The 25,058-nt window shown below is 38.6% G+C and overlaps 1 protein-coding gene across 1 annotated transcript; it reads left to right on the forward strand.

The window, feature by feature from the left end:
* Positions 1–8,859: 8,859 nt before the first annotated feature.
* Positions 8,860–24,363, forward strand: LOC133902584 (protein DETOXIFICATION 27-like). The gene is made up of 8 exons (XM_062344162.1): positions 8,860–9,138; positions 21,302–21,843; positions 22,171–22,257; positions 22,932–22,988; positions 23,301–23,539; positions 23,674–23,792; positions 24,037–24,123; positions 24,221–24,363. Exons 1-8 carry the CDS (start codon positions 8,860–8,862, stop codon positions 24,266–24,268), a joined length of 1,458 nt encoding a protein of 485 aa, XP_062200146.1. The 3' UTR covers positions 24,269–24,363.
* Positions 24,364–25,058: the final 695 nt, after the last annotated feature.

The raw sequence follows: 25,058 nt of genomic DNA on the forward strand, positions 1-25,058 counted from the left end.
TCAATTTTTGATATACAGTTAGATGTTCATGTAGAAATTATCGGTCAATTAATCTTCATCACAGCACACCGCGTGAGTAGATTGACGGGTTTAAATATACATACACGCATCATGTGTAGCGCGAGAGTAGGGTGTGCCGGCGAGTACAAATACGCATGCACACCCGATGTGCAGAGTCTTTATCAACTCACATCATATGCATAGCGCACGTAGACTAACGGGTTTAAATACACGTATATGCGCGATGTGTAGCGCACAAGTTGACCGCTACCAAGTTTGAATACACATCACGCGGGTTGAAATGCACGAGGAGCCAATCATATCGAGATTTCGTACCCATTAAACATGTTACTACATGATCTATTCAGGAAATAAATAGGGGTATGATATATTGGATTAATTGTGGCTCGTGTTCAGCCATTGCAATGTCAGTACCACACTCTCATACTACGTACAGTAACGAGTCTTTTCTTGAGTTTTTATTGCTCCTCTGCCTTCAAGTGGGTACCGAGCTCAGCTAATAGAGTGTAAGATCAAATCTTACCTATACATAACGCATGGTTGCATGCGATGGCTTAGCACAACAGCTCAATGATTCAGTTCTTATATGACCGGGACAAGCATCTTCATAACATTAATCCTCCCTTGAAGACTTGCTTGCCAGGAGACATCCTTTCCCAAAGGAATACTCGAAAGAGATAGCTTCCAACTCGCAATGGACTATCCCACTTGCCCCCACCAAAGTGGTTTTCATGGTTCTCTTAACACCGCACCATTTTTCGCCACTCACACCATCAACCACCTCAACACATTTCACTCATTTGCAAAGCAAGTGATCATAATAATAAATGATTAAATACTCTCTGAAGATAGAGCAAGTGCCTCTAAAAAAACCAGAGTAACCAGCCCTAAGCATACTGGTTAGCAAGTTCTATCCAATATTATTATATTAGATATTGAGAGCAATCTTAGGATTATCATTTGAATATTACGAATAGTAATTATAGTATAGCTCAGTAAATTGGTTATAACTAATACTAGTATTTTAAAGAGAAATTATTAAGCGTTGCGCAGTAATTCGATTTTTCTTTAGAAAAATAATTCATGAGAATAGATTATTCCGAAAAATAGGTTTTATGTTCAGAAAAAATCCAAAAAATATAAAATGATTTAGATAAATATTTTAATATGTTTTTAGCTCTATTTTTATTTCTGTAAATATTATTTAATGTTTTTCTATTGTAAAAATTATTGTAAAAATGTTAGAATAAATGTTTTAATTTGGGAAATAGTTTTAGAAAATATAGATTAATTCTAATAAAGTTTAAAAATATTTTAATTGATAAAATAAAGGATTTTAATATGTTTTGTTGTATATTAAATTAGTTTTAATTCTAGAAAAATTAGGTTTAATTCCAGAAAAATCGTTTGTAGTTTTCACGTCCCATTTGGACACATTTTGATCACATTTGGCCATATTTTGGTCATATTTGGGCACATTTTGGTCATATTTGGGCACATTTTTAGCACATTTGGACATATTTTGGTCACATTTTGGTACATTTGGTCATATTTTGGACATATTTGAGTACATTTGGGTACATTTTGGTCACATTTTAGGCATATTTGGCCACATTTGGACACATTTTAGCCATATTTGTGTACATTTTGAGCATATTTTGGACATATTTGGACACATTTTGATCATATTTTGGGCATATTTGGACATATTTTGAGCATATTTTGGGTATATTTGGACAAAATATGGTCAAACGTGTCCAAATACACCAAAATGTACTCAAATATGTCCAAAATATGGCCAAATATGCCAAAATGTGACCAAAATATGTCTAAATGTGCTAAAAATGTGCCCAAATACGACCAAAATGTGCCCATATATGACCAAAATATGGCCAAATGTGATCAAAATGTGTCCAAATGGGACGTGAAAACTACAAACGATTTTTCTGGAATTAAACCTAATTTTTCTAGAATTAAAACTAATTTAATATACAACAAAACATATTAAAAGCATTTATTTTATCAAAGAAAATATTTTTAAACTTTATCAGAATTAATCTATATTTTCTAAAACTATCCAAATTAAAACATTTATTCTAACATTTTTATAATAATTTTTACACTAGAAAAACATTAAATAATATTTACAAAAATAAAAACAGAGCTAAAAACATATTAAAACATTTATCTAAATTATTTTATATTTTTTGGATTTTTTTGGAACATAAAACCTATTTTTCAGAATAATCTATTCACAGGAATTATTTTTCTAAAGAAAAATCGAATTACTGGGCAACGCTGATGTCAGCACGCTGACTGGACACGCTGACTAGGACTGCCACGTGGCTAAACCGCCGCCACATCATCAAAAACACCGCACCATTTTTCGCCACTCACACCATCAACCACCTCAACACATTTCACTCATTTGCAAAGCAAGTGATCATAATAATAAATGATTAAATACTCTCTGAAGATAGAGCAAGTGCCTTAAAAAAACCAGAGTAACCAGCCCTAAGCATACTGGTTAGCAAGTTCTATCCAATATTATTATATTAGATATTGAGAGCAATCTTAGGATTATCATTTGAATATTATGAATAGTAATTATAGTATAGCTCAGTAAATTGGTTATAACTAATACTAGTATTTTAAAGAAAAATTATTATATAGCATGTATGTATATCTATCAGATTTAGTTATTAGAAAAAGGTAATTTTACTCCTCAAACTATTATGTTTGTCCGGATAACCTCCTGAACTTTTAAACTGTCCATTTTACTCCCCCGAACTATCAATACCGTCCATTTTACCATCTGAAGTGGTTTTTCTCGGTGGTTTTGATAACGTGGCGGCGGTTTTGCCACGTGGCAGTCCTAGTCAGCGTGTCCAGTCAGCGTGCTGACATCAGCGTTGCGCAGTAATTCGATTTTTCTTTAGAAAAATAATTCATGAGAATAGATTATTCCGAAAAATAGGTTTTATGTTCAGAAAAAAAATCCAAAAAATATAAAATAATTTAGATAAATGTTTTAATATGTTTTTAGCTCTGTTTTTATTTCTGTAAATATTATTTAATGTTTTTCTATTGTAAAAATGTTAGAATAAATGTTTTAATTTGGAAAATAGTTTTAGAAAATATAGATTAATTCTGATAAAGTTTAAAAATATTTTCTTTGATAAAATAAAGGCTTTTAATATGTTTTGTTGTATATTAAATTAGTTTTAATTCTAGAAAAATTATGTTTAATTCCAGAAAAATTGTTTGTAGTTTTCACGTCCCATTTGGACACATTTTGATCACATTTGGCCATATTTTGGTCATATTTGGGCACATTTTGGTCATATTTGGGCACATTTTTAGCACATTTGGACATATTTTGGTCACATTTTGGCACATTTGGTCATATTTTGGATATATTTGAGTACATTTGGGTACATTTTGGTCACATTTTAGGCATATTTGGTCACATTTGGACATATTTTAGCCATATTTCTGTACATTTTGAGCATATTTTGGGCACATTTGGACACATTTTGTGTATATTTTGGGTACATTTGGACAAAATATGGTCAAATGTGTCCAAATACACCAAAATGTACTCAAATATGGCCAAAATATGGCCAAATGTGCCAAAATGTGACCAAAATATGTCTAAATGTGCTATAAATATGCCCAAATATGACCAAAATGTGCCCAAATATGACCAAAATATGGCTAAATGTGATCAAAATGTGTCCAAATGGGACGTGAAAACTACAAATGATTTTTCTGGAATTAAACCTAATTTTTCTAGAATTAAAACTAATTTAATATACAACAAAACATATTAAAAGCATTTATTTTATCAAAGAAAATATTTTTAAACTTTATCAAAATTAATCTATATTTTCTAAAGAGCAAGTGCCTCTAAAAAGAGCAGAGTAACCAGCCCTAAGCATACTGGTTAGCAAATTCTATCCAATATTATTATATTAGATATTGAGAGTAATCTAGGGTTATCATTTGAATACTACGAGTAGTGATTATAGTATGGCTCAGTAAATGGGTTATAACTAATACTAGTATTTTAAAGAGAAATTATTATATAGCATGCATGTATATCTATCAGGTTTTAGTTATTATTTTATTATATTGCAAACATGAGTTCAATATAATCAGGGAGTTAGAACTTGCCTCGATGAAGGTTAATTCTTGATTGGTCTTGTCATTCAAGTCTCTCAGGTTCTTCATCATCGGGCCTCACTTTCAGTTTCTTACTCGTGTCCTTCCTTAGATTATTGGCTTTAAATCTACACAGATTAACGACCGAAAAACATGGGGAGAAGTTTTTTTTGCAGGTGTTGGAAGAGAGAGGAGCATATGGCCGGTGTTGCTGCTGTTATAGTGTGAAAGCGGCCGACAACGTGCGGTGATGACTCAACTCCAGGGAATTGAACAGGACGGTGGCACCAGTGACGAGGTGAAGACTTTGGAGCAGAAGAACAGTAACTGACAGGGAGAAAAAATCTGAGAGAGAGTGTATGGTGGGGCCTGCATGGTTGTGAAAGGAGTGATGGAGAAAGAACAGAGAGTGAGAGAGAGAAAGAGCAGATGTTAAATTCAATTTGATGTATTTGAATTTAAAAAGAGATGTATGATGATTTAAATAAATGTATTTGAATTTGAAAACTAGATTTATGATAATTCAATTAAATAACTTGAATTGAATTGGATTGGGATAATTCATATTGAATTTGAATTAGAGATTGACATGATTTTGGAACGATGATTTAAAATATGAGATTTGAAATTGAACCAAGATTTGAATTGAATTGAATTGAATTTGTGAAGCGATTAAACTGGAATGAATTGGATTAAATCTCTGAGATTCGAATTTGCATTCAAATACAAAATTGACAAGGATTTGAATGAATTTGGATTTAGATAGGATTTGAGATAAAAGAAGAGTCGGGAGATTCTTACAAGGTTCGATATAAATTCAAATAGAAATATTTGAATTTGAAACCAATTTGAAAAGAGCTCGGATATTGAACTAAGATTTGAATTTGCCAGAGGTTGAATTTGATTATAGGAAAAAGGGAATTGGTCCAGAATAATTCAATTAATTGAATTATTGATCAAAGTCAAATTTAGGATAATTCAATTGAATAACTTGAATTATGGATTTCAGCTGGATTGGAAGATCAATTTCCAAGGATTGAATTGGGTTAGGATTCAACCGAAAAAGAACTAAACTAATTCAAATATGAGAGGCATTCAAATTCGAATCGCCGCACAAAGAAACATGGACACCGAGAAAGCAAAAATGCAATTGCTTAATTTAATGCAGGGTTTAAATTTAGAAATTGACTCTGGTGAATTTTGGAATTCATAGTTCAATAATAATATAAATGTATATATGCACATACGAATATACACACATATATATTTTTTGGATTTTAAGTTGGCTTTATTAATTAAGATTTTTTTAAAACATGAGCGGATTTTGGTTATTTTCTAAATGCTAAAACGCTGAGTGTTTCAAATGATCTGAACAATATTGATTGGGATAAATTCTATTCAACCGGTGAATTAGAGCCAATAGATGAAATTGATACAGTGATGGACACAATAGTTGTGTTCAGATGAAAATCTGTAACCTACTGTTCTTGGAGATTGTGGGTGCATTTCAGAAAATTTTAACTCAAATTCTACAGCAATACAAGGAGAGCCTGAGCAAAGATGGAAGAAGAGATTAGTCTACGCATAATTTAAGAGTTTCATACATGTTTGCGTTAGCACATAACAATTTGATCAGACAATACAATGTTGCAGATTGTATGTTTGTGCATACGTACTATCTTTTTTGCGTACATCTAGCTCATGATATTACTACAAGCTTTCTATATTGCTGCATTAAAGCTGGACGTTAGTGCAGATGCAGCACATACATTGAGGCTATTAGCTGTTTCTTGATCTAGAGACAAATAGATAAAGTTCTTATAGAATTGAGATTTATTTTGCATTATGCTCTATTCAATATAACTAAGTGTTATGGGAGATAATTGTATGGCACAAAGAATGCATTGGTTGTTACCCCTCATGTCTCTCATAATTCACTGACAACGATTAGAGTAGCGAAAATTAAGAGAATTGTCATAAAAAAGAATTAAGGGAGGCAAATATTTCAGACAATAAGCATGTTCTATTGGTACACTAGGGACATTGGTTTATTATAGAATCTGACTCGCTCATGTATGCCAAACTGATTTTTTTTTTTATTCATATGATTAATTATATATACTTGTCTTTGATGCATGAGGAGAGTTACAGATGGAAGTAAACGTCCGTATTGTAGGAAACCTAGAGGAATGGGAGAAATTGAAAAGGCTATGTGGAGATTCTGTGATTCAAAAGAAGGGAATATTTTTTAGCTACATCTTGGTATAACATTTGATTTTGAAGCTGAGGCTTTTGGCTTCTATAACTTGTACTCTTGGGATGTTGAATTCGGTATTCAATATGGTAACTTAGAGAGAAGAAAGGATGGCTATGCAAGAATGAGAGAAATAGTCGGCCAAAAATAGGTAACATATTCAAATATGCTAGATTATTATTGTTTTGAATATATTATAAGCTGAGCTAGTTGTACTATCATGTATAGGGGTTCGACAAGCAGACGAAGAACATGACAAAAGAATGTAGTTGCAAGGCTAAGCTTAGGGTTATATCGAACAGATGATGATGGTTGGTATGTTTCGGCATATATTAAGGAGCACAACCACCCACTTTTCATAATAGATGCGAGAACAAGGGAGTGGAATTCATACAAGACAATAGATTAGTGCACAAAGGACATGATAAAGTACCTATGTGAGAATAATGTGATACTAAGCAATGTGCATTGCATAATGGGAAGCTTGTTTGGTAGCATGGATAACATACCTTTCAGTAGGCTATCACTACAGGCTATATGTGCACAGATTGCACAGGAGAAGAAGGATGATGATATAAGAAGACTTTTTTGAGATATTCAAGAAAATGCAAGGTGAAGACCCGGGTTTCCAGTTTAGTGTTCAGCTTGATAGAAAAGACCGAATAACCACTCTGATTTGGGTCAATGGAAGGAGCAGAAGTAATTACAGTTGTTTTGGGGACATGGTTACATTTGACACCACGTATTGTACAAACTTGTATAAGATGCCATTTGGCCTCTTTGTCGGTGTCAATAATCACTTCCAGACTACAATAGTTGGTGGTGTGTCGATGCGTGATGAAACGGTCAAGAGCTTCGGATGGGTGTTCAAAGAATTCATGACTCTAATGGGTGGTATTCCGCCGCAGACTATACTAATAGGTTGGTTTCTTTTTGCAAAAGCAGTAAACACATACAATACACTATATTCTTTCTCTATAGCATTTGGAAAGGCTTAACTAGTAAGCACATATGGGTATTATTTTTAATGTAGCAAGAAACTTGAATTAGATCAATAGGAAGACATTTGTTTAACCAGAGACAATCAGACATAAAGTTTTCAAGAAACTGAAGTTCTGATTCTTTAAATAGCTAGAACATACTGAACTAGCGGAATATACTGTAATAGTATAGTGAGCCAGCTGAAGTATTAATTTTTTTCGTAATTCTAATAGATCAATGCAAGGAAATGGAGATAGTTTTGATAGAAGAAATGTCCGAGACAACTCATATGTGGTGCAAACGGCATGTGTTTGGCAATGCCAAAGAACTAGAGTTAATTTACATGAAGAATTCTCCATTCAAGTTCCACAAGGTGATTAATGAAGTGTTGACTATTGATGAATTTGAAGCTGTTTGAGCACAATTGATAGAACGTTACAATATGGAAGAATATCACTTTATAGTGAAGGCATATGATAAAAGAAGAAAGTAGACAAAACCATACAACAAAGAAAGTTTTTTGCAAGAATGGCGAGCACTCAAAGGTTTGAGAGTGCATTCGGTAAAATGGACATAACTTTTGTATACGGATTCTGATTTCGACGTTTTTTTACTCTATAGACATCTTAAAAAAAAGTTACATCCGTTTCTCCTTAATTTTGTCAGGTTCGGAGAATTTTTTTGGCAAAAAATAGTTTGAAAGATTGAATTCTCGCCCTGAGAAGTTTCTACATTATTTTCAGAACATGTGTTTGTGTCAATAGCCACTACACCTTACATCAAACTTGAGCAAAAATGTACAATAGTTCTTATTCTAGTGCTGCTAAGGTAAGAAAAAATAAGAGAAAAATAAAATAAAAAATATTTGCGAATACCGTCGTTAGTGACTGGAGTTAGTCATTAGTGATGGATTACAAGTTGACCCGTCATTAGTGACCACTAATTAGTGACGGGTCAAGTTATAACCCATCACAAATGACTGGTCTAAGACGATCCGTTATTGATGACTTTATCATTAGTGATGGATCATAATTTAATATATCACTAATAGATGGTCTAGGATGATCCGTCATTGATGACTTAGTCATTAATGACAGGTCACAACTTAATTCGTTATTATTATCATCAATAACGGATCATATTACGACCTCTCGCTAATGATCAAACAGGTTTATATCTGATCTGATTAAAAGAAATATTAGAGACACGTTCTTATTGAATATGTCAATATTAGTGACACATTTTTCTTACGTAGTGGTCATTGATAGTTAGATGCACATTTTTTATACACACGCGGGTTTTAATACACACCACGAGGGCTGAAATACACATTTTTTATACGTTTTGGACTCACCCACTCAATCCAACCTGTAGATCACCCCTCCACGATCTCTCTCTCGCTCTCATTGATAAACACCGTGTTAGAGAGAGAGAGCGCAATGGATCACGGTGGAAGAGAAGAGGAGGATTGTAGGGCTGCGCTTCTGCACGGCGACGTGAGGAATGAAGAGCGGCAGCCGTGCTGCAATCTCGGGAGAAGGGTGTACGAGGAGTCGAAGAAGCTATGGGTGATCGTGGGGCCGGCCATCTTCACCCGCACCACCAGCTACAGCATGAACGTCATCATGCAGGCCTTCGCCGGCCACCTCGGCGATCTCGAGCTAGCATCCGTCTCCTTCGCCTGCACCGTCCTAGTCGGCTTCAACTATGGCATCATGGTACGCTGCCCTCAATATTCACCATCGAAGTCTTCGTCTTGTTCCGGTGCCATTTAAAATACATGCAGACAATGACTTTGTACAAGATTATCACAAATTAAATACAATTCTCATAGTTGGCTAATTGCCTTCATAGAAATCGTGAGCATGCAGAAATCATGATCAATTTTCTTTCACATATTTACCCTTGTACACAACCACTAGGATCTTGTACAGTACAAGTACTAATTGTCTTGTGATTATTGGCTACATGGTCTAATATTGCAGTACCTCATTATTGCAGACAATGCGTCAAGTCCCTCGATCGTACGAGCCATATTATTACACTAATTTTGGAACTCCTTTTACTACTGACTCTAAAAACTCCTTTCACTATCGAGTTTAGAGCCGACAGTAGGCAATATGTAGTGATAATTGAGGGCTATCCCTGTTGGCTCAGTGAACTGGCAATGAAGAGGTTATCACTATCGGCTGAAGGATTTGGTCGGTAATAATATCCAAGACATCACTGTCGGTTGAAGCCTTCGACTAGTAGTGATTCCCTAGAATTACTGCCGGCTAAAGGTTTCAGCTGACAATATTGTCCCTCTCCTCCCTCCTCGGTCCTCCCTCTCTCTATCCTCTGTGTACTCCCTCTCTCTCCTCGATCTCTATGTCTCTCTCAATACATGCATATAATGATATATATATTTACTGTAAATCAATAATAAAAACACATTCATTAATATATAGTAATGAGCACATATTACAAGTCAGGCATCGACAAACATACATATATATAATAGTTCTCACAAGTCAACTCTTAAAAAGTCAGTAGAGTTGAGTCAGTCCAATATCCATCTACCTCTCTCGTGATGAGGACTGCGTCTCCGCACTGACGACTGATGACGTGTGTGCGTCCTAGGACGCCAAGACGATGGTGATGCAGTGGAGGACCTGACCATACCTGATCGACCGCAGCGTCACCTATGCCCCAGGCTCGTCAGTGTGTCAAAGACATCGAAGTCTGACGCTAAACGCATCTATGGTTTGAGCCTTCGGCCTCCTCCGCAGCACATTGATGGGCCACCCTCCCGTCCTCCTCCTGGGCACGCTTATGGGACACTGCTTCTTGCTCCTCCGCTGTGCACAGCTGACGGGCTAGCCTCTCATTCTCCTCCTCTTGGGCACGCTTAGGAGACGTTGCTTCTTACTCCTCCTTTGTATCATCATTGGAAGGCTATTATGTTGAAGAGTCGTCTAACGATACCACCTTCACATCATACATAGTAATTCATATCATTCATTAATAAATAGTAATTAATATCATTCATTAATATTATGTCAATTAGCGATATATAATATGTTGTCAAGCCCCTTGGTAGCCTTCCTCCTTATCTCATACTCTCTACTAGAAGGTACGGTGTCATCTAAACGTCTCTCAAGTGTGGATGGCACGATCGGTTCATGAAACTCGCTGTTTGAGTTGATAACATATTCCAAGAAGAACTCAGCTATCTGTTCTTGACGGGCATGTATTTTTGTAGGTTGTAACACACTTGTGCATAGTTTGGAGCGTTGTGTTTGAAAAATCGAAAGAATTAGTCCTTGAACACGTGTAGAAATTGAAAAGAAGGCATCGATATGTTATTTCATACCTCAAGATCATTGAACCTAACAGCTTCTCCGTCTGAGCTGAATGCATGCATGAAAGTAAGAACATAAAATACGTAGAGATTTTTGCCGGGTGGCTGCCTCATATACTTCAAGAGGAAATGATTCATCAGTGGAATGAATTGAACATTTTTATTCAGTAGGAAATGCAAGACATGAATATGAATTGTGTGCCAGAAAGTCAGATTTTACATCATATTGCTTCCTTAATGGGAAGTGGATAACATTCTTTTTGTGGTATCTTGTGTATGCCATGTACGTGAATATGAATACTAATTAAACTTAGATGCAATCGTTGAGAAGATTAAATGATCGAGTTAATCTATTTAACATGTTGATGAGGTGTTGGTAAGTCGTCTTATCTCTCTTTTATGAGTCCAAAATAATGATCTTGCTCAAATCTGGATGGATGACAAAGAGGATTTAATGAAAACTACAGAATATGTCACCATAGCAAATTAGTACTAGAATCGAGTTGCCCAAAAAATGAGGATGTCCTGGCGCGCAAACACGTACTCATAGCTATAGGGTAAGAGTATGAATTTCCTATACTGGTTGTGAAGCAGACACTTCAATAAGTAGTCATTGGTGAAGTCTAGATTCTTCGTTACAAGTTTCTGGCTCACAAGCCCATGATCAATGAATCATACTTTCTTATCTAAGTGTTGTTCGTATGCTTAGATCTCCATTCTACGAAAGAGAAGTTAGCTATGTAATTTCAATGTACAAGATCATATAACGTGAATTATATACATAAGTCACTTACAGAGTCCACACTCTGACTATAGCCACATCGAGGGCATCTTCCTTGTATAGTTCATACAAGTATAAGAATTCCAATCAGAAGAAGTTGTCTCCATTGAGAAAATATTTATCTCTATATCTTATGGGGAACGCCTGAAAACTCTGTCTGGACTACTCTAAGTACCACTGATGTAATCGGCGTATTTGAATTGTAAAGTTTCTTTCTATATCTGGTTTGACCAAAGGTTTGCTCAACTCAAACGGTCATATAACATCCAACTTTGATATATCCACTCCTGCAGTAAGCCGTGTTAGTTCCTCTACTGTTATTCTTGAATCATCCAGGAAGTCCGCAATGCTTGGAGCATCCTTAATGATTGGGCCTGCTTTGCTCTTGGACTCCTTTTTGCTGATGTGTTCATAGTCAGTCAACGGCTTACTTGAAGTTGTCCCCGGCTGTTTAGCTTTGGTCATTTTTATGAAAAAATTCAAGGCATCTTTAGGCACAACAGGCTTCGATGGAGGTGGTGGAGGACAGAAATGAGACATGAAACTGGCATCCACAATCTTTTTGGTTTCCTGAGCAGTGAGTGAATAGACATCCTAGGGTTTCGCCAACTTCTTAGATGCCACCGACTTCTTAGATGATGTTGTCTGCTTCGATGTTGCAGAACCTAATCTTGTTTTCAGAGCTGATGGCTAGCTTCTTGATGGTGTTGGCTTCTTGAGCAATGGACTTCTTGAGGTGATAGCTGAGGAAGTGGACTTCTTTTGGGAGATGGCTGAGGAGAGGGAGATCTTTGAGGCGACAGTGGCCCGAGGTGTAGTGGAGAGTAGAGATTCTCGAGAGCTGTTCGTGGTAGAAACACTATGTAGACCTTCACCCACGCGATAAATATGTGCTCGTTCTCTCCTATAGTGTTCGCCACTCCTCTATGGGGTTGTCCACCTCAACATGGCGATACTGGTCAACTGCCTCGTCTACTTCGACTATGGCGTAGCCCTCCGGTATCGGATGTCTATGCAAATATTTATAGGAGCCGCGGGGATAAGCCACACCAGAAGCCACCTTGATGGTAATGTTCCTAGCACCAATGTGACTTCACACAGCGTCCATGCTGTGGTGAGGTCCACAGCATAAGTGATCCAGTCAGCTCCCGAAACTCCCGTAGACGCACAACTACTCCGATGACCACCGGGGCTGGAGCGCGCAACATTAGGAGACGTTGTCGGCCATTCCTGTTCGCTCACAATGGCACCCCGTTGACACATGATGGCTTGTTGAACTGCTTGTGCTATTTTTCTTCTGTATGTTCCCTCTCCTTTTTTAGCGTTTATTCAAGCATTTCTATCATCCTAGCTTATTCTGCCTCTCGTTCTGCATCTTGCTCTTCTTGGGATCTCTTTCGAGTCTTGTAACTATCGACATCGCCCGGGAATCCATATTTCCAACCCATCACCTAAACACCTCATGTGCGACCATCGTGCTCCTTATTTCATAGGGCCAAGGTGAGCTCATATCTATCCCTGTCTAGCTTGAAAGAGCTATGTATAGATTGCTCGTGGGCTTCTGTGAGCTTTTTTGTAAGATCTTGCATCACTTTCGGGTCTTTAGAGGTCGTAAAGGATAAGCTTCCATCAGACGAGTAAGAAGCAAACCTTCCAAGAAGGAAGTGTGTCGATCGTTCGCTCCAGTCATCCGTCTCGAGCATAGCACATCTCTCTCACAGTTCATCTAGCTGTTGTTGCCACTGCCTTTCTTTCCTCACATACCCACGACTGTCGACTTTGTGGGGGTATAGGTTCTTCTTTGAGTTTGCTTTGTTCACCTCACTCAACCTCTAGGCTTCTTCCGACAACTTGTATTCTGCAAAGGTTTGCCAATGATCTTCCTGTTGCAGCCATTTGTGAAAATCTGACGTTGTACCTTTCTACACATACATTATATTCAGTGTCCTCTTCCAGTTCTTAAATGAAAGGCCCATGATCATTAGCATCTTACGCTTAACTATTTTCATATCTATCTCTTCAGGGAAGTCGAACTTCTCTAATATCTTAAGCCACAAGATATCGTTCTTGATCAAATTAGAAACCACATGCGGATTACCTCGTTCACCAGTCCACAATCTGTAGTTGATGGGCACGTGATCCTTAACATCAATCTCATAAACTGACTTATATGGCCTCAAAACTCTCTCTGGTGCAGTGGGCTCCCCTGCTGATGAGACCTCCATGATCACAAATTGTCTCGTAGGCATCTTTGAGGGATCTCGAACATGATAACACTCTTAGGATTGCTCATTGTCGTGACCCTTCGGAGCATTAAGCATCTACGCATAAGTGAAAAAATTATTGGGAACCTATACGATAATATGTAGAATAGATACATTCATCTACTTATGAATTACCTCATCGCAATCATAGGCGTCTGTTTGGTCCAGGTTGAGGTAGTGGCTTGGGCTAAGATAAAGAGCAGAGGAAGGAGGGAGATAGAGATAAAGCCAACGAGGGAGGGAGGGAGGTTGTCGAAAGAGTGAGATAACCATGAATGAGTCGATAGATAGAATACATACACATATAATATTGTAAATGAGTACGTTACGACCACATTTAACAAAAAAAGTCACATCTTACATAGAAAAATAGGCATGAAGGTACTGACAATTGACACATTGAACTTAGAAGTCACATCATCTTACATAGTAAAATAATGATGATTACAATCAGAACTAGGATTATAACATCTTTACACGTGAAATCACACTTCTTCTTATTTTCGAAGTTAGCCAATTTTAGCTCGGTTTGGATGACTTGACTTTTGTATGCCGCAACAACTTCATATTTGGACTTGTATCCTTTGTAGCATGCTACTTTGAATCCATTAACTTGTGCGTGGCATTTCTCCCAACTGGAGAACACTCTACTTTGCCGACCACGATGAACAACATACTATGTCATAGCAGTCCTAAATTTCAAAGAATATGCAAAAATGATATACTACAAATCACACTAACACCAAAGACCATGCATACATAATTCATGAGCCAAAAATTCTAATTCTAAAACAACCTTGAAAAAATTGCACCCTATCCACAGCCTAATCAAACAGAGTGTCAGCATAGGTAAAATCATTTGCTACTGAAGAACATGAAACTAACAAGTCATACGTATGTTCCACACATAGAAAAACAAGAAACAATACAGACAACCAAGAATCGATATTAAAAACACATACTTTTAAGTTGGCTATATCCATACATGCATTGGTGATATATTGCATGTGTAATTATATTGCAATATCGATTTACATTGTTATATGATTGATTCTATTAAACATATGAACTCTCTTTACAACTAAATAAGTCAATCTCTCTGTCCAGCTGGCAGTATCCACACATTATTTCTCTCTTTGAATATGTCAATGGTGTACTGATGCTATACCATTTCATAGCACATCAATAAACTTGAAAATAAGAAAGATAATTCAGTTACCGCAACAATCACCACTGGAACCCCCTCTCCTCTCCTCCTCTAATCCAACATTCCAAGCTATTGTGGTCCTCATGATCGACCAGTTACCCCAACAATCACCATTGGAACCCCCTCGGAGCTCAAATCAGTCAAATATAGTAGACAATTAAAGCTCAGAACGGCCGGTACCTACAAGACGGCAAGGGTTTGGGCGACGGGGTGCGCAGGCTAGGCATCGAGGAGGACGGGAATGGCATCGAGGAGGAGGACAGTGACAGTGTCAAGGAGGAGGACAACGGCATCAAGGGTGACAGGATAGCAGGCACAGGCTCGTCGGTGCAAGCTCGTGGCCCTCCAGCGGCGTGGGCTCCTCGGCATCAGGAGGCGTTTCAACGGAGGGTACAAGAAAGGGAAAAAAATTTCTAAGTGTCAAAGGGTGCATGGCGTCAAGCCATTTTATAGGGGAGGACTTTCACTGTCGGCTCAATATGACCACCAACAGTAAAATGGTACCTTCAATGCCAGCTCAAGAGGACTACCGGCAGTGAAACTACTTTCACTGCTGGCCCAATAAGTTCACCAACAGTGAAAGTAGTTTCACTACTAGCCCAATATGTCCACTAGTAGTGAAATCCCTTTCACTGCTAGTACCACGGGGTGCAAAAAATTTGTTTAAGCTTCGCGCGCACGCGCAGAGACTCAAACCCACGACCTGCACCAAGTAAGATTGAACAAACCGCTGCGCTACTTAAGTGATTTCGATTGAGTTTGTACTGTCTATATTTATTAACATTGTGTTGACCTAAAATCCTAATATGTATTTATTTAAATTTGAACTTGCTATATACCAAAATTAAGTTGTGTATATACCTAAATTTCTTGGTTCAATTTTCTAATTCAATAAAAAATTAAAATAAATATGTTCATACCTAATTTTCTATGGCTTGCTAATTAATTAAAAATATAGTTGGAGCTTCCTATATATCTTAATTTCATCGATAGATATTTCAAATCATTAAAAATTAAAAATAAATATGCTCATAACTATAGGTAATTCATTAAAAATAAAAAATAGTAATACATAGCAATAGTGCTAGCTTGTGCTATTGCTAATTCATTATTAAAAATCAAAAATCAATATGCTTAATAATAAAGACATCTTCCACCATAAACTACAAATTGAAACCTCCATAACAAAAGTGAGGTATAATTGCATCTAAAATAAATTTGTACATAGTAATTAATACAATTTAGCTACTTTATCTTAACGATTTACCCTTCATTATGATCACGACGTACATAAGGAGGTTCGTCGGTATCTTCCGTAGGACCTAGGTTGACGTCCTCTCCTAACGGAGGTAGCGCATCAAATTAATTGTAGTCTTTCTCGTCAATAATATTCTCCACCCCCAACAATCATTCTTGTTTCTTGAAGAACCACGTGACGCTCCTCCTTGTTAGATGGGTCCGGATTCTTTACATAGAAGACTTGCATAACATCATTTGCAAGTACGAATTGTTCTTCTCTGTATCTAACGAGTTTTTGGTCCACTGTAGTCATACCATACTTATCGATCTTCACACCCCATGGGAGTCTGACCCATTGACACCGGAAAAGAGGAACATTTAACACTACATAGTCGAGCTCCCATATCTCCTCTATGAATTCGTAATAGGTCTCCCTATTTCTATTGCAGTCGTAGGCATTTATACGGACACCGCTATTTTGGTTGGCGCTCTTATTATCTTGAGCTCTCGTATAAAATGTATAGCAATTTATGTCATATTCTTGGAATATGAGGATTGTACTTGACAGTCCGTGGGTCAACATAGTCAACTGAGGACACTCTATCTGCTTATATATCACCTATCTACGTAACCAGGTGCCACAATGATCTATGTGCTCTCACGCGATCCAAACATCGGACTTCCTTGGGTTCCTGGTGCGTAGCATCTTCCGGTGTTCTTTGACATATGGGTCCACTACAACTAGTTGTTGCAAAACTGTGAAATGTGCTTGCGTGAATAAAACGGGGTCGTTAGTGCGGAATGAGTTTGCACCTATCATCCCTTTCCCCTGTAGCCTCCCCTCACGGCTAGATACAGGCACACCAATCAATTTGAGATTCATGTAGTCGACGCAGAAATCAATGACCTCCTCGGTTTCCTAGCCCTCGGTTAGGAACATATTCTTCAGAACTCCCATAAACCTCTCGAAAGGATACATCTGATGTAGAAACACGGGGCCAAGAATCCATATCTCTTTCAAAATATGAACAATGAGATGCACCATGATATCAAAAACAATAGAGGGAACAACGCCTCAAGCTATGATAGAATCTCGACGATGTCTTCCTACAGCTTATCTAGCTTGGTCGGATCGATGGACTTCTGTGATATCGTGTTGAAGAACAAACATAGCTTTTTGACTGGGATTCGGACCTTTGGCGGCATAATATCTCTAATTGCAATTGAAAAGCATCTGTGTCATCATCACATGACAATCATAAGACTTCATACCAGTTAATTTCAAATGTTTCATGTTTACTAGTCTCTTTATGTTGACGGAGTAACCAGATGGAACTTTGATTCCATGCAAGCACTTGCACATTCCAATTTTCTCCGGCTTGCTCAGACTGTAGCTAGCGGGACCAAGATATTTGTCGTCTTCTTCCATATCTTCGGGATGTAGATCATATTTAAGTTTCAAACATTTCAGGCCTTTCCGTGCTTGAAGTGTATCCTTTGTTTTGCCATGTATGTCTAGTAACGTACCAATCAAGCTATCACACACGTTCTTCTCAATGTGCATGACATCGATTGCGTGTCGAACCACCAAATCCGGCCAATAAGCTAAGTCATAAAAAAATAGATTTGTTTTTTAACATAGGAGCTCTAAGATTAGATTTTAGAACCGGTGTACTCCTGCGTTCCTTTCCCAATGCGATGCTTAGGTGGTGATTGAGTCTCAACTTTCCCATTAAAAGCTCTTATGTTGCTGCGGTATGGGTGATCCTTGTGAAGAATTTTATGATAGCCTAGGTACAACATTTTTTGGCTATTCTTTAACCAAAAGCTCTTCATTTCATCCAAATAATGGGCGCATGCATGGTAGCCTTTGACAGTCTGACCCAATAGGTTGCCAAGGGCTTGCCAATCCTAAACTGTTACAAACAATATTGCACATAGGATGAAGTTCTCTCGTTTTTATGCATCCCATACATGCACACAATCATTCCGTGGTATTACAAGATGTTCCATTAATGGTTTTAGGTTGACATCGATATCATTACTAGGTTGCCTCAGCCCTAGTATCAGTACTAGCATCATAATGTACTTCCGCTTTATACACAACCAAGGAGGAAGGTTGTAGATACATAGAATCACAGGCCAAGTGCTATGACTACTACCCATGTTGCCGAATGGATTCATCCCATACATACTCAACCCAAATCTTATATTTCACACATCTTCTGTAAAGGTCTCTTTGTATTTCCTATCGATGTTTCCCCACTACCTAGAATCAGCGGAGTGTCTCAGCATTCCCATCATCCTTGCGCTCCTCGGCGTGCCACCACATCAGTTCAGCATGTCTTTTGTTCGTGAATAAATGCTCCAAACATGGGACTATAGGAAAATACCACATCACCTTGACGGGAGGTCTTCTATTCTTTCCTTCACCATCGATATTATCATGGTCACGCTTATACCATGATGCACTACAGACGAGACACGCTTCCAAGTTTGCATGGTCTCCATGATACAACATGCAATCATTTTATACATGCATGTATTTTCTGCACTTCCAACCCCAATGGGCACATAAACTGTTTGGTCTGGTACGTGTTTTCTGGCAGCACATTTCTCTTTAGAAGTGATTTCTGCAAGAACAGTAATAACTTTGTGAAGCTTATATCAGACTATCCATTGCTTACCTTCAATTGTAGCAATGAAAGCACGATACACAACTTTGTGTGCTCCTTCTCGCAACCCGGGAATAACGGTGTTTTAGAGTCCTCTACCATATGCTGAAACTTTTGAAACTCTCTTTCATTGGTGAAGTTCCCCTCCCTATCGTGCAACATCTGCTCTAGATCATCAGCGTCAGTATCAGCCAATATCTCCTCTAGATGATCATCGACCAACGTATATCTGGCAGGTGGTATATCGGTGTATTTGTTAGCCGATATATCGGTGCACAAGTATTCGTCTTCTCAGCCAATGTATTGCCCTTCCTGTATGATCTTAGCTTCACCGTATTCAGTCCAACGAGTATAGCCAAACGTAAAGCCCCTTGGCATCAAGTGTAAATGTATCTGTTGAGTGGTAGAAAACTGGTTCTTGTTCTCGCAATCGATGCATGGACAACACATGTATTGAGACTGTGTATTTGACTTGTGTGCCGCGGCTTGTACCAGGAAACGATCCACACCGTTCTTATACTCTGCGCTCACACGGCTCGCATCGTACATCCATCTTCTGACTATCTACAATTATATCATTATTGTAAATCCAAATTCATAACATCTAAAAGATTTTGATCACCAACAAATAAATTATCTCATCATCTCCTACCAGCAATTGGCTCAGGTTGGAGGAGCCGCATTTTGCATATTTTCGCGTCCGCTTCTAATGAGTATTTGTTGGTGCCATCTCTAGAAATTTTCTTTATTATTCAACCCCTTATCTATGACTTATTAAGGAAATATGAAAAATAAATACGCTCATACATAAATTTTCTATATTGGAGCTTGCTAATGAAATAAAATATCAAAAATACAATTGGATCTTGCTACATACCTAAATATCATGGCAAAAATTTCTAATTCGTTAAAAATCAAATAAGGGATAAGATAAACTTTGGTTTTTAAGGTAAAATTTTGAGTTAAAATGCTAAATATAGGATTTAACTTGGGGATTTCAACTTACTTGAGCTCAAGAGGCTCCTAGAAGCTTGCTTACTGTTTGAGAAAAATCCAGGGTTTACTTGCCAAAAAAATGAAGAAAAAATAAATGAGCAAATAGTGAGAAAAAAAGGGATTTTGTTTGGATAGTTAGAGAGAGCTCATCTAGACTTTCTTATTTACCAATAATGAGCTTGAGTAGTGGGAGAATCAAAGAGGGAAATAAATGAAGTTGGTGCTACCATATGAGAGTTTGTGAGGGAGAGAGAAAGTTCTGATTGAACTGTCTGTTAGCTTAAACTTGGAGAAGGTGGGGAAGGGGGCATCACTGCCAGCTCATTTAACCAGTCAGCAGTGATGTTATGCTATCACTGTCGGTTGATGGATTAAGCTAACAGTGATGAGAGAACAGGGCATTATTACCGACTCAATCCATCGATCGACAGTGATAACACTTATCACTACCAGTTCATAAGCCACAATGACTGATTCTTCCCGCGCGATTTATGAACCGGCAGTGGTGCTACGTCACTGCCGGTCCATTAAGAACCAGCAGTGATAGGTCGATATATAAGCCTGGTTTTATAGTGGAGCTACCCTTACATTTTTATTTCAAAATGTAAGGTGCGGTTACTCGTCATGGTCTCTAATGCTACACTTTAAGTATTATTATATTGCCCATGACCCTAAAATTGACATCATATGAAAGTATTTTCAAATATAAATCCAATGATACTAAATTTATATCTTATAATCTACAAATTCCTAGACTAATTATTAGGAAAAGATTAAGAGGTTTGAATCTTGAATTGCGTGCGTGCCTTATAAAAATAAATGGAGGGAGTACTACCCTTATATTATGACAGTAACAAAGCTCGGTTGATGCTCCATTACTATGTTTTTAATTCTCGATATGTGTTCCCAGAGATATATGTAGTCAACAATATCTCATTTGATCGGGGAAAAATTATTGTCTTTCGAAACCTCTAAACCATTGTTTTGACTCCAACTTATTATAACTCATCATAATCCAATATATAGACAGTAGCAGACTCAAAACAATAATGATTGAGTATTCTACTTGTTAGGTTAGATATTTAAATATCCCACTTATCAGATTAAAGATATCATAAAAGTATAATACTACCTAAAAAACGATAAATTACTCATATCCTATACACCCTCTAGGTGTAAGGTGGGTCCACCCTTTATATACATTTGATTTAGTACCAACATATGAACCATCGCTTTTACCAGATATTTTATAATTATTGCAAGTTAAGGAATACAAATGCATCTTAAATAAGCGACTATCGTGTTTTCCCTTTCCTATTTAAAAGGGAAGTGATTATTGTATCTACCGCTCGTTGCTGATGCGATGACACATGCAGCTCGGCATGGCGAGCGCGTTGGAGACACTATGTGGGCAGGCGTTCGGCGCGAAGACGTTCCACTTGATGGGGGTGCATATGCAACGGTCCTGGATCGTGCTCTTCATGTGCGCCCTTCTGCTACTTCCTTTGTACTTCTTCGCAGAGGACATTCTACTGCTTACCGGACAACCGCCGGAGTTGTCGACCATGGCGGGACAGGTCGCAATCTGGTTCATCCCGCTGCACTTCTCCTTCGCCTTCCTCTTCCCGCTGCAGCGGTTCCTGCAGTGCCAACTGAAGAACTTCGTAGTCGCCGTCACCTCCGCCGCCGCGCTCTGCATCCACCTCTTCATCAGCTGGCTCTTCGTCTCTAGGTTCCAATTTGGGCTCACCGGCGTCGCGCTCGCCCTCAGCATCTCGTGGTGGGTGACAGCGCTGTTGCTTTTCGCCTACGTGTCATGCGGAGGCTGCCCAGAGACGTGGCACGGCTTCTCGGTCGAGGCGTTCGCCGGCATATGGGAGTTCGTCAAGCTATCCTCCGCCTCCGGTGTCATGCTGTGGTACGTACGCACACATATCTCGTTTAGTTTGCGCACCCTTGTGTCCACTGCAATGCTTGCCTAGTAAATTGACTATGCCATTGCTAATGTGAATAATTCATTTTTTTAGAGATGATGAATACTTCATTTTTCATGGCATGGATAAACGACAGCTATTTATTTATTTTTCAATAAGAAGAATAGATATCTCGACGGTAGTGGCTAACTGCTGTGGCAACCTGCTTCTCGAAAGTGATCGGTCATGGGATTCCACACAATTCAGTGATTCAGGCATACGCATATTTAAGCAACCGCGCGTTGAAATCCTTCAATTTATTATGCGTGCAGCTTGGAGCATTGGTACTACAGAATATTAATAGTGCTCACTGGAAACCTCAAGGACGCGGCCATTGCAGTGGACGCACTCTCCATCTGGTAACTACTAATTCCTTTTACTTGAATTTATTCCGGCTCTCGCTATTGTCTTCTGAAGGCGCCGCCACGACACTGTTATGGACCATGGCTGCCTTCGTCACTAGATCGTCCAAGTCACATAATGTGCATGTGAATTGAACCTATAACCAAAATACTTCTTCCGGTTATAAATATATATTATTTAAAAAATAGTTAAACTTTTAAATTTTTAACTAATAATAGCTTTTAAAATATTTAGTGTAGAAACTTAAAATCATATTGGTAGATTTATCTTAAAAATACTTTCATAATACCATAAATTTAAAAAAATTAAAAATATATTTTAATTAAAAATAGTCATCAAAACTATATATTGAAAACCGCATCTTATTTAAAATAGCATGTATTTATGATTAAAGGGAATAGTCCGGAAAAAAGTTCTCGGTATATAGTAAATCTTGCTGCTATGCTTAGTCTACCGTACTCGTCCAAATCTGCGCCTTCTGTATTACATCCAGCAGCGCTATGGTACAACTTCTTAAGTTGCAGCTAGCTAATTTGGAAGTTAAGGACCTACTCGACGGCACCTAACAAATTGGGAAACCCACGGGCCACGGCGGCCTACTACGTACACTCAAACATAAGGTAACGGCAACAGTTTGATACACAATGTAAAAATCTCATCTTCTATGCAGCATGTTGATTAATGGATGCGAGATGATGATTCCACTGGCTTTCTTCACCGGGACCGGGTAATCTTATCCTTCTACGCTGCGTCTTATACATAGAGAATGACCTGACTTCCTAATGTACAGGAAAAATACATCTTTAACTAGAAAAAAACAATTTGCAGCGGTTAGATATCGTTAACTATAAATGGACAAAGAAAAATTGAAGACAAGGCGAAATAGTGTCTGTGTGATAATATTATTGGGTTTCCATGGAGTTTTGACGCTCTAGCTAGTAGTATTTTACCATTAGAGCTGTACGATTTGTACTATTACAGTATCGGTACCATAGTAGAAAATGTCTGATTTTCACATACGTTGGTCGTGTGTTTGCAGGGTGCGTGTCGCCAACGAGCTCGGCGCCGGCAACGGGAGCGGCGCCAGGTTCGCGGCGATAGTGTCATCGACGACCTCGCTGTTGATCGGGCTCTTCTTTTTCGTGCTGACCATAGGCATCCACGACAAGATCGCGCTCGTCTTCACCACCAGCACTGCTGTGCTGGATGCCTTTGACAAGCTCTACCTCTTGCTGGCCTTCACCGTCCTCCTCAACAGCATCCAGCCCGTCCTCTCCGGTGAGTACTTTTGGGCAGACCCGTATCCTTCCGTGGGCCTTCATAAGACATGCCAAAAAAAGGACCATGAGCTACACACCTAACTATTTTTACCCAGTTTCTTGCACTGATCAAACCATTTTTATACAACTCAGGAGTGGCCGTTGGGTCTGCTTGGCAGTCCAAGGTGGCCTACATCAACATCGGCTGCTACTACCTCGTCGGCCTGCCTATGGGCATCCTTCTTGAATGGATCTTCAACCTCGGCGTGCTGGTACGCACTGAACTATTCACATCTCTTTCACTCGGTCACTCCTGCTCAGCATTTGCTGCTTAACCAGGAGCGGAATCGCCATGTAGTTTAGGTGTCCAGAAGAATATAATATATGTCCCCAAACTCGCTACTCTGCTTATGCTAGCCCTCCATTTGCTGGTTCCTGGTTCCGACTTCTGCCCCCTGTGCTTAGCCATGAACAATGCTAGCTCAATCGTCTCATCACCTAACGTTTCCTTTGCAGGGAATCTGGGGAGGCATGATCGGCGGAACCGCCATCCAGACACTCATCTTGACCGTCATAACCGTCCGCTGTGACTGGGAAAAGGAGGTGAGCCAGCCAAAATAATTCAATGTAACCAAAATAAATCAGATCGCTTTTCTGCTTGTTGTTTGAATGCTGGTACTCTAAACGTTGTCATTGGCAGGCCATGATCGCGAGCACACGGATGCTCAAGTTGTCGCAAGTTCAGTGACGATGGCAGAATCTGGCATACTTACGGGCACCACTTTTTCTTCTTGCTTTTCTATCATCAAAATTTGCCGTGTCCTGTTTGAGAGAGTTATTATTATTATTCAGCTTTTGAAACAGACAAAAGATTTACCTATTATATGAATTATTATATTAATAAAGAGGATGAGATACAAAGAAAACGGCTCAAAATAGGCTAAGGGGGAGAAAACACAAAAAAACAAATCGAAAAAGTCTATTCTCCCGGCAAAAAGAGGGCCTCGCACCCGCCAAAGATCAGGTCCTAGCTTCCACGCGGATTTTCGACAAAAAAAGATTGTGAACTCATCTCCAAGTGCTGGATTTTCCACCTGTTTCTTTCCTTTAGATTTTGCTCCTATGAGGATCCACTCCATTGAGTATCTAGCGTTGTCTCACAAAAGTGTTTGGCTACAGGGTTGGCTGGAAGGAGGATTCTCTAGAGGTACAGCTAGTAGGAGGCACAATCTAGACCATCCAGTAATGCATTGAGAGCTGTGAGAGAAAATGTAGCAATGGAGGTTCTGTTACATCGAAAACCATTAGTAGGCTGAAAAGTGAAAAGGCTACAACTAGTGTTGCTGTGAGCGGGTGGACTATGGACTCAGGCACAAGGTGGGGCAGGATTTTGGACCGTGCTGCAAAACTAGACATAGCACCAATAACCCCCCCCCCCCCCTCCTCGTTTGCTTTAATCTCCTCTCGTGACCATCTTCTCATTGGAGTCGGCAAAACCAGTGGTGCTACAGTAACTCACGGTTCGTATTTTCCCGTCC

The sequence above is a fragment of the Phragmites australis genome, chromosome 2, assembly GCF_958298935.1.
Source record: "Phragmites australis chromosome 2, lpPhrAust1.1, whole genome shotgun sequence".
Classification (NCBI taxonomy): Eukaryota; Viridiplantae; Streptophyta; class Magnoliopsida; order Poales; family Poaceae; genus Phragmites; species Phragmites australis.

Coding starts and splice junctions, on each gene's coding strand:
- LOC133902584 (XM_062344162.1), top strand. CDS start 8,860: ATGGATCACGGTGGAAGAGAAGAGGAGGATTGTAGGGCTGCGCTTCTG. Junction 21,844..22,170: donor GCCTCCGGTGTCATGCTGTG/GTACGTACGCAC, acceptor TTATGCGTGCAG/CTTGGAGCATTGGTACTACA. Junction 22,989..23,300: donor GCTTTCTTCACCGGGACCGG/GTAATCTTATCC, acceptor GTGTGTTTGCAG/GGTGCGTGTCGCCAACGAGC.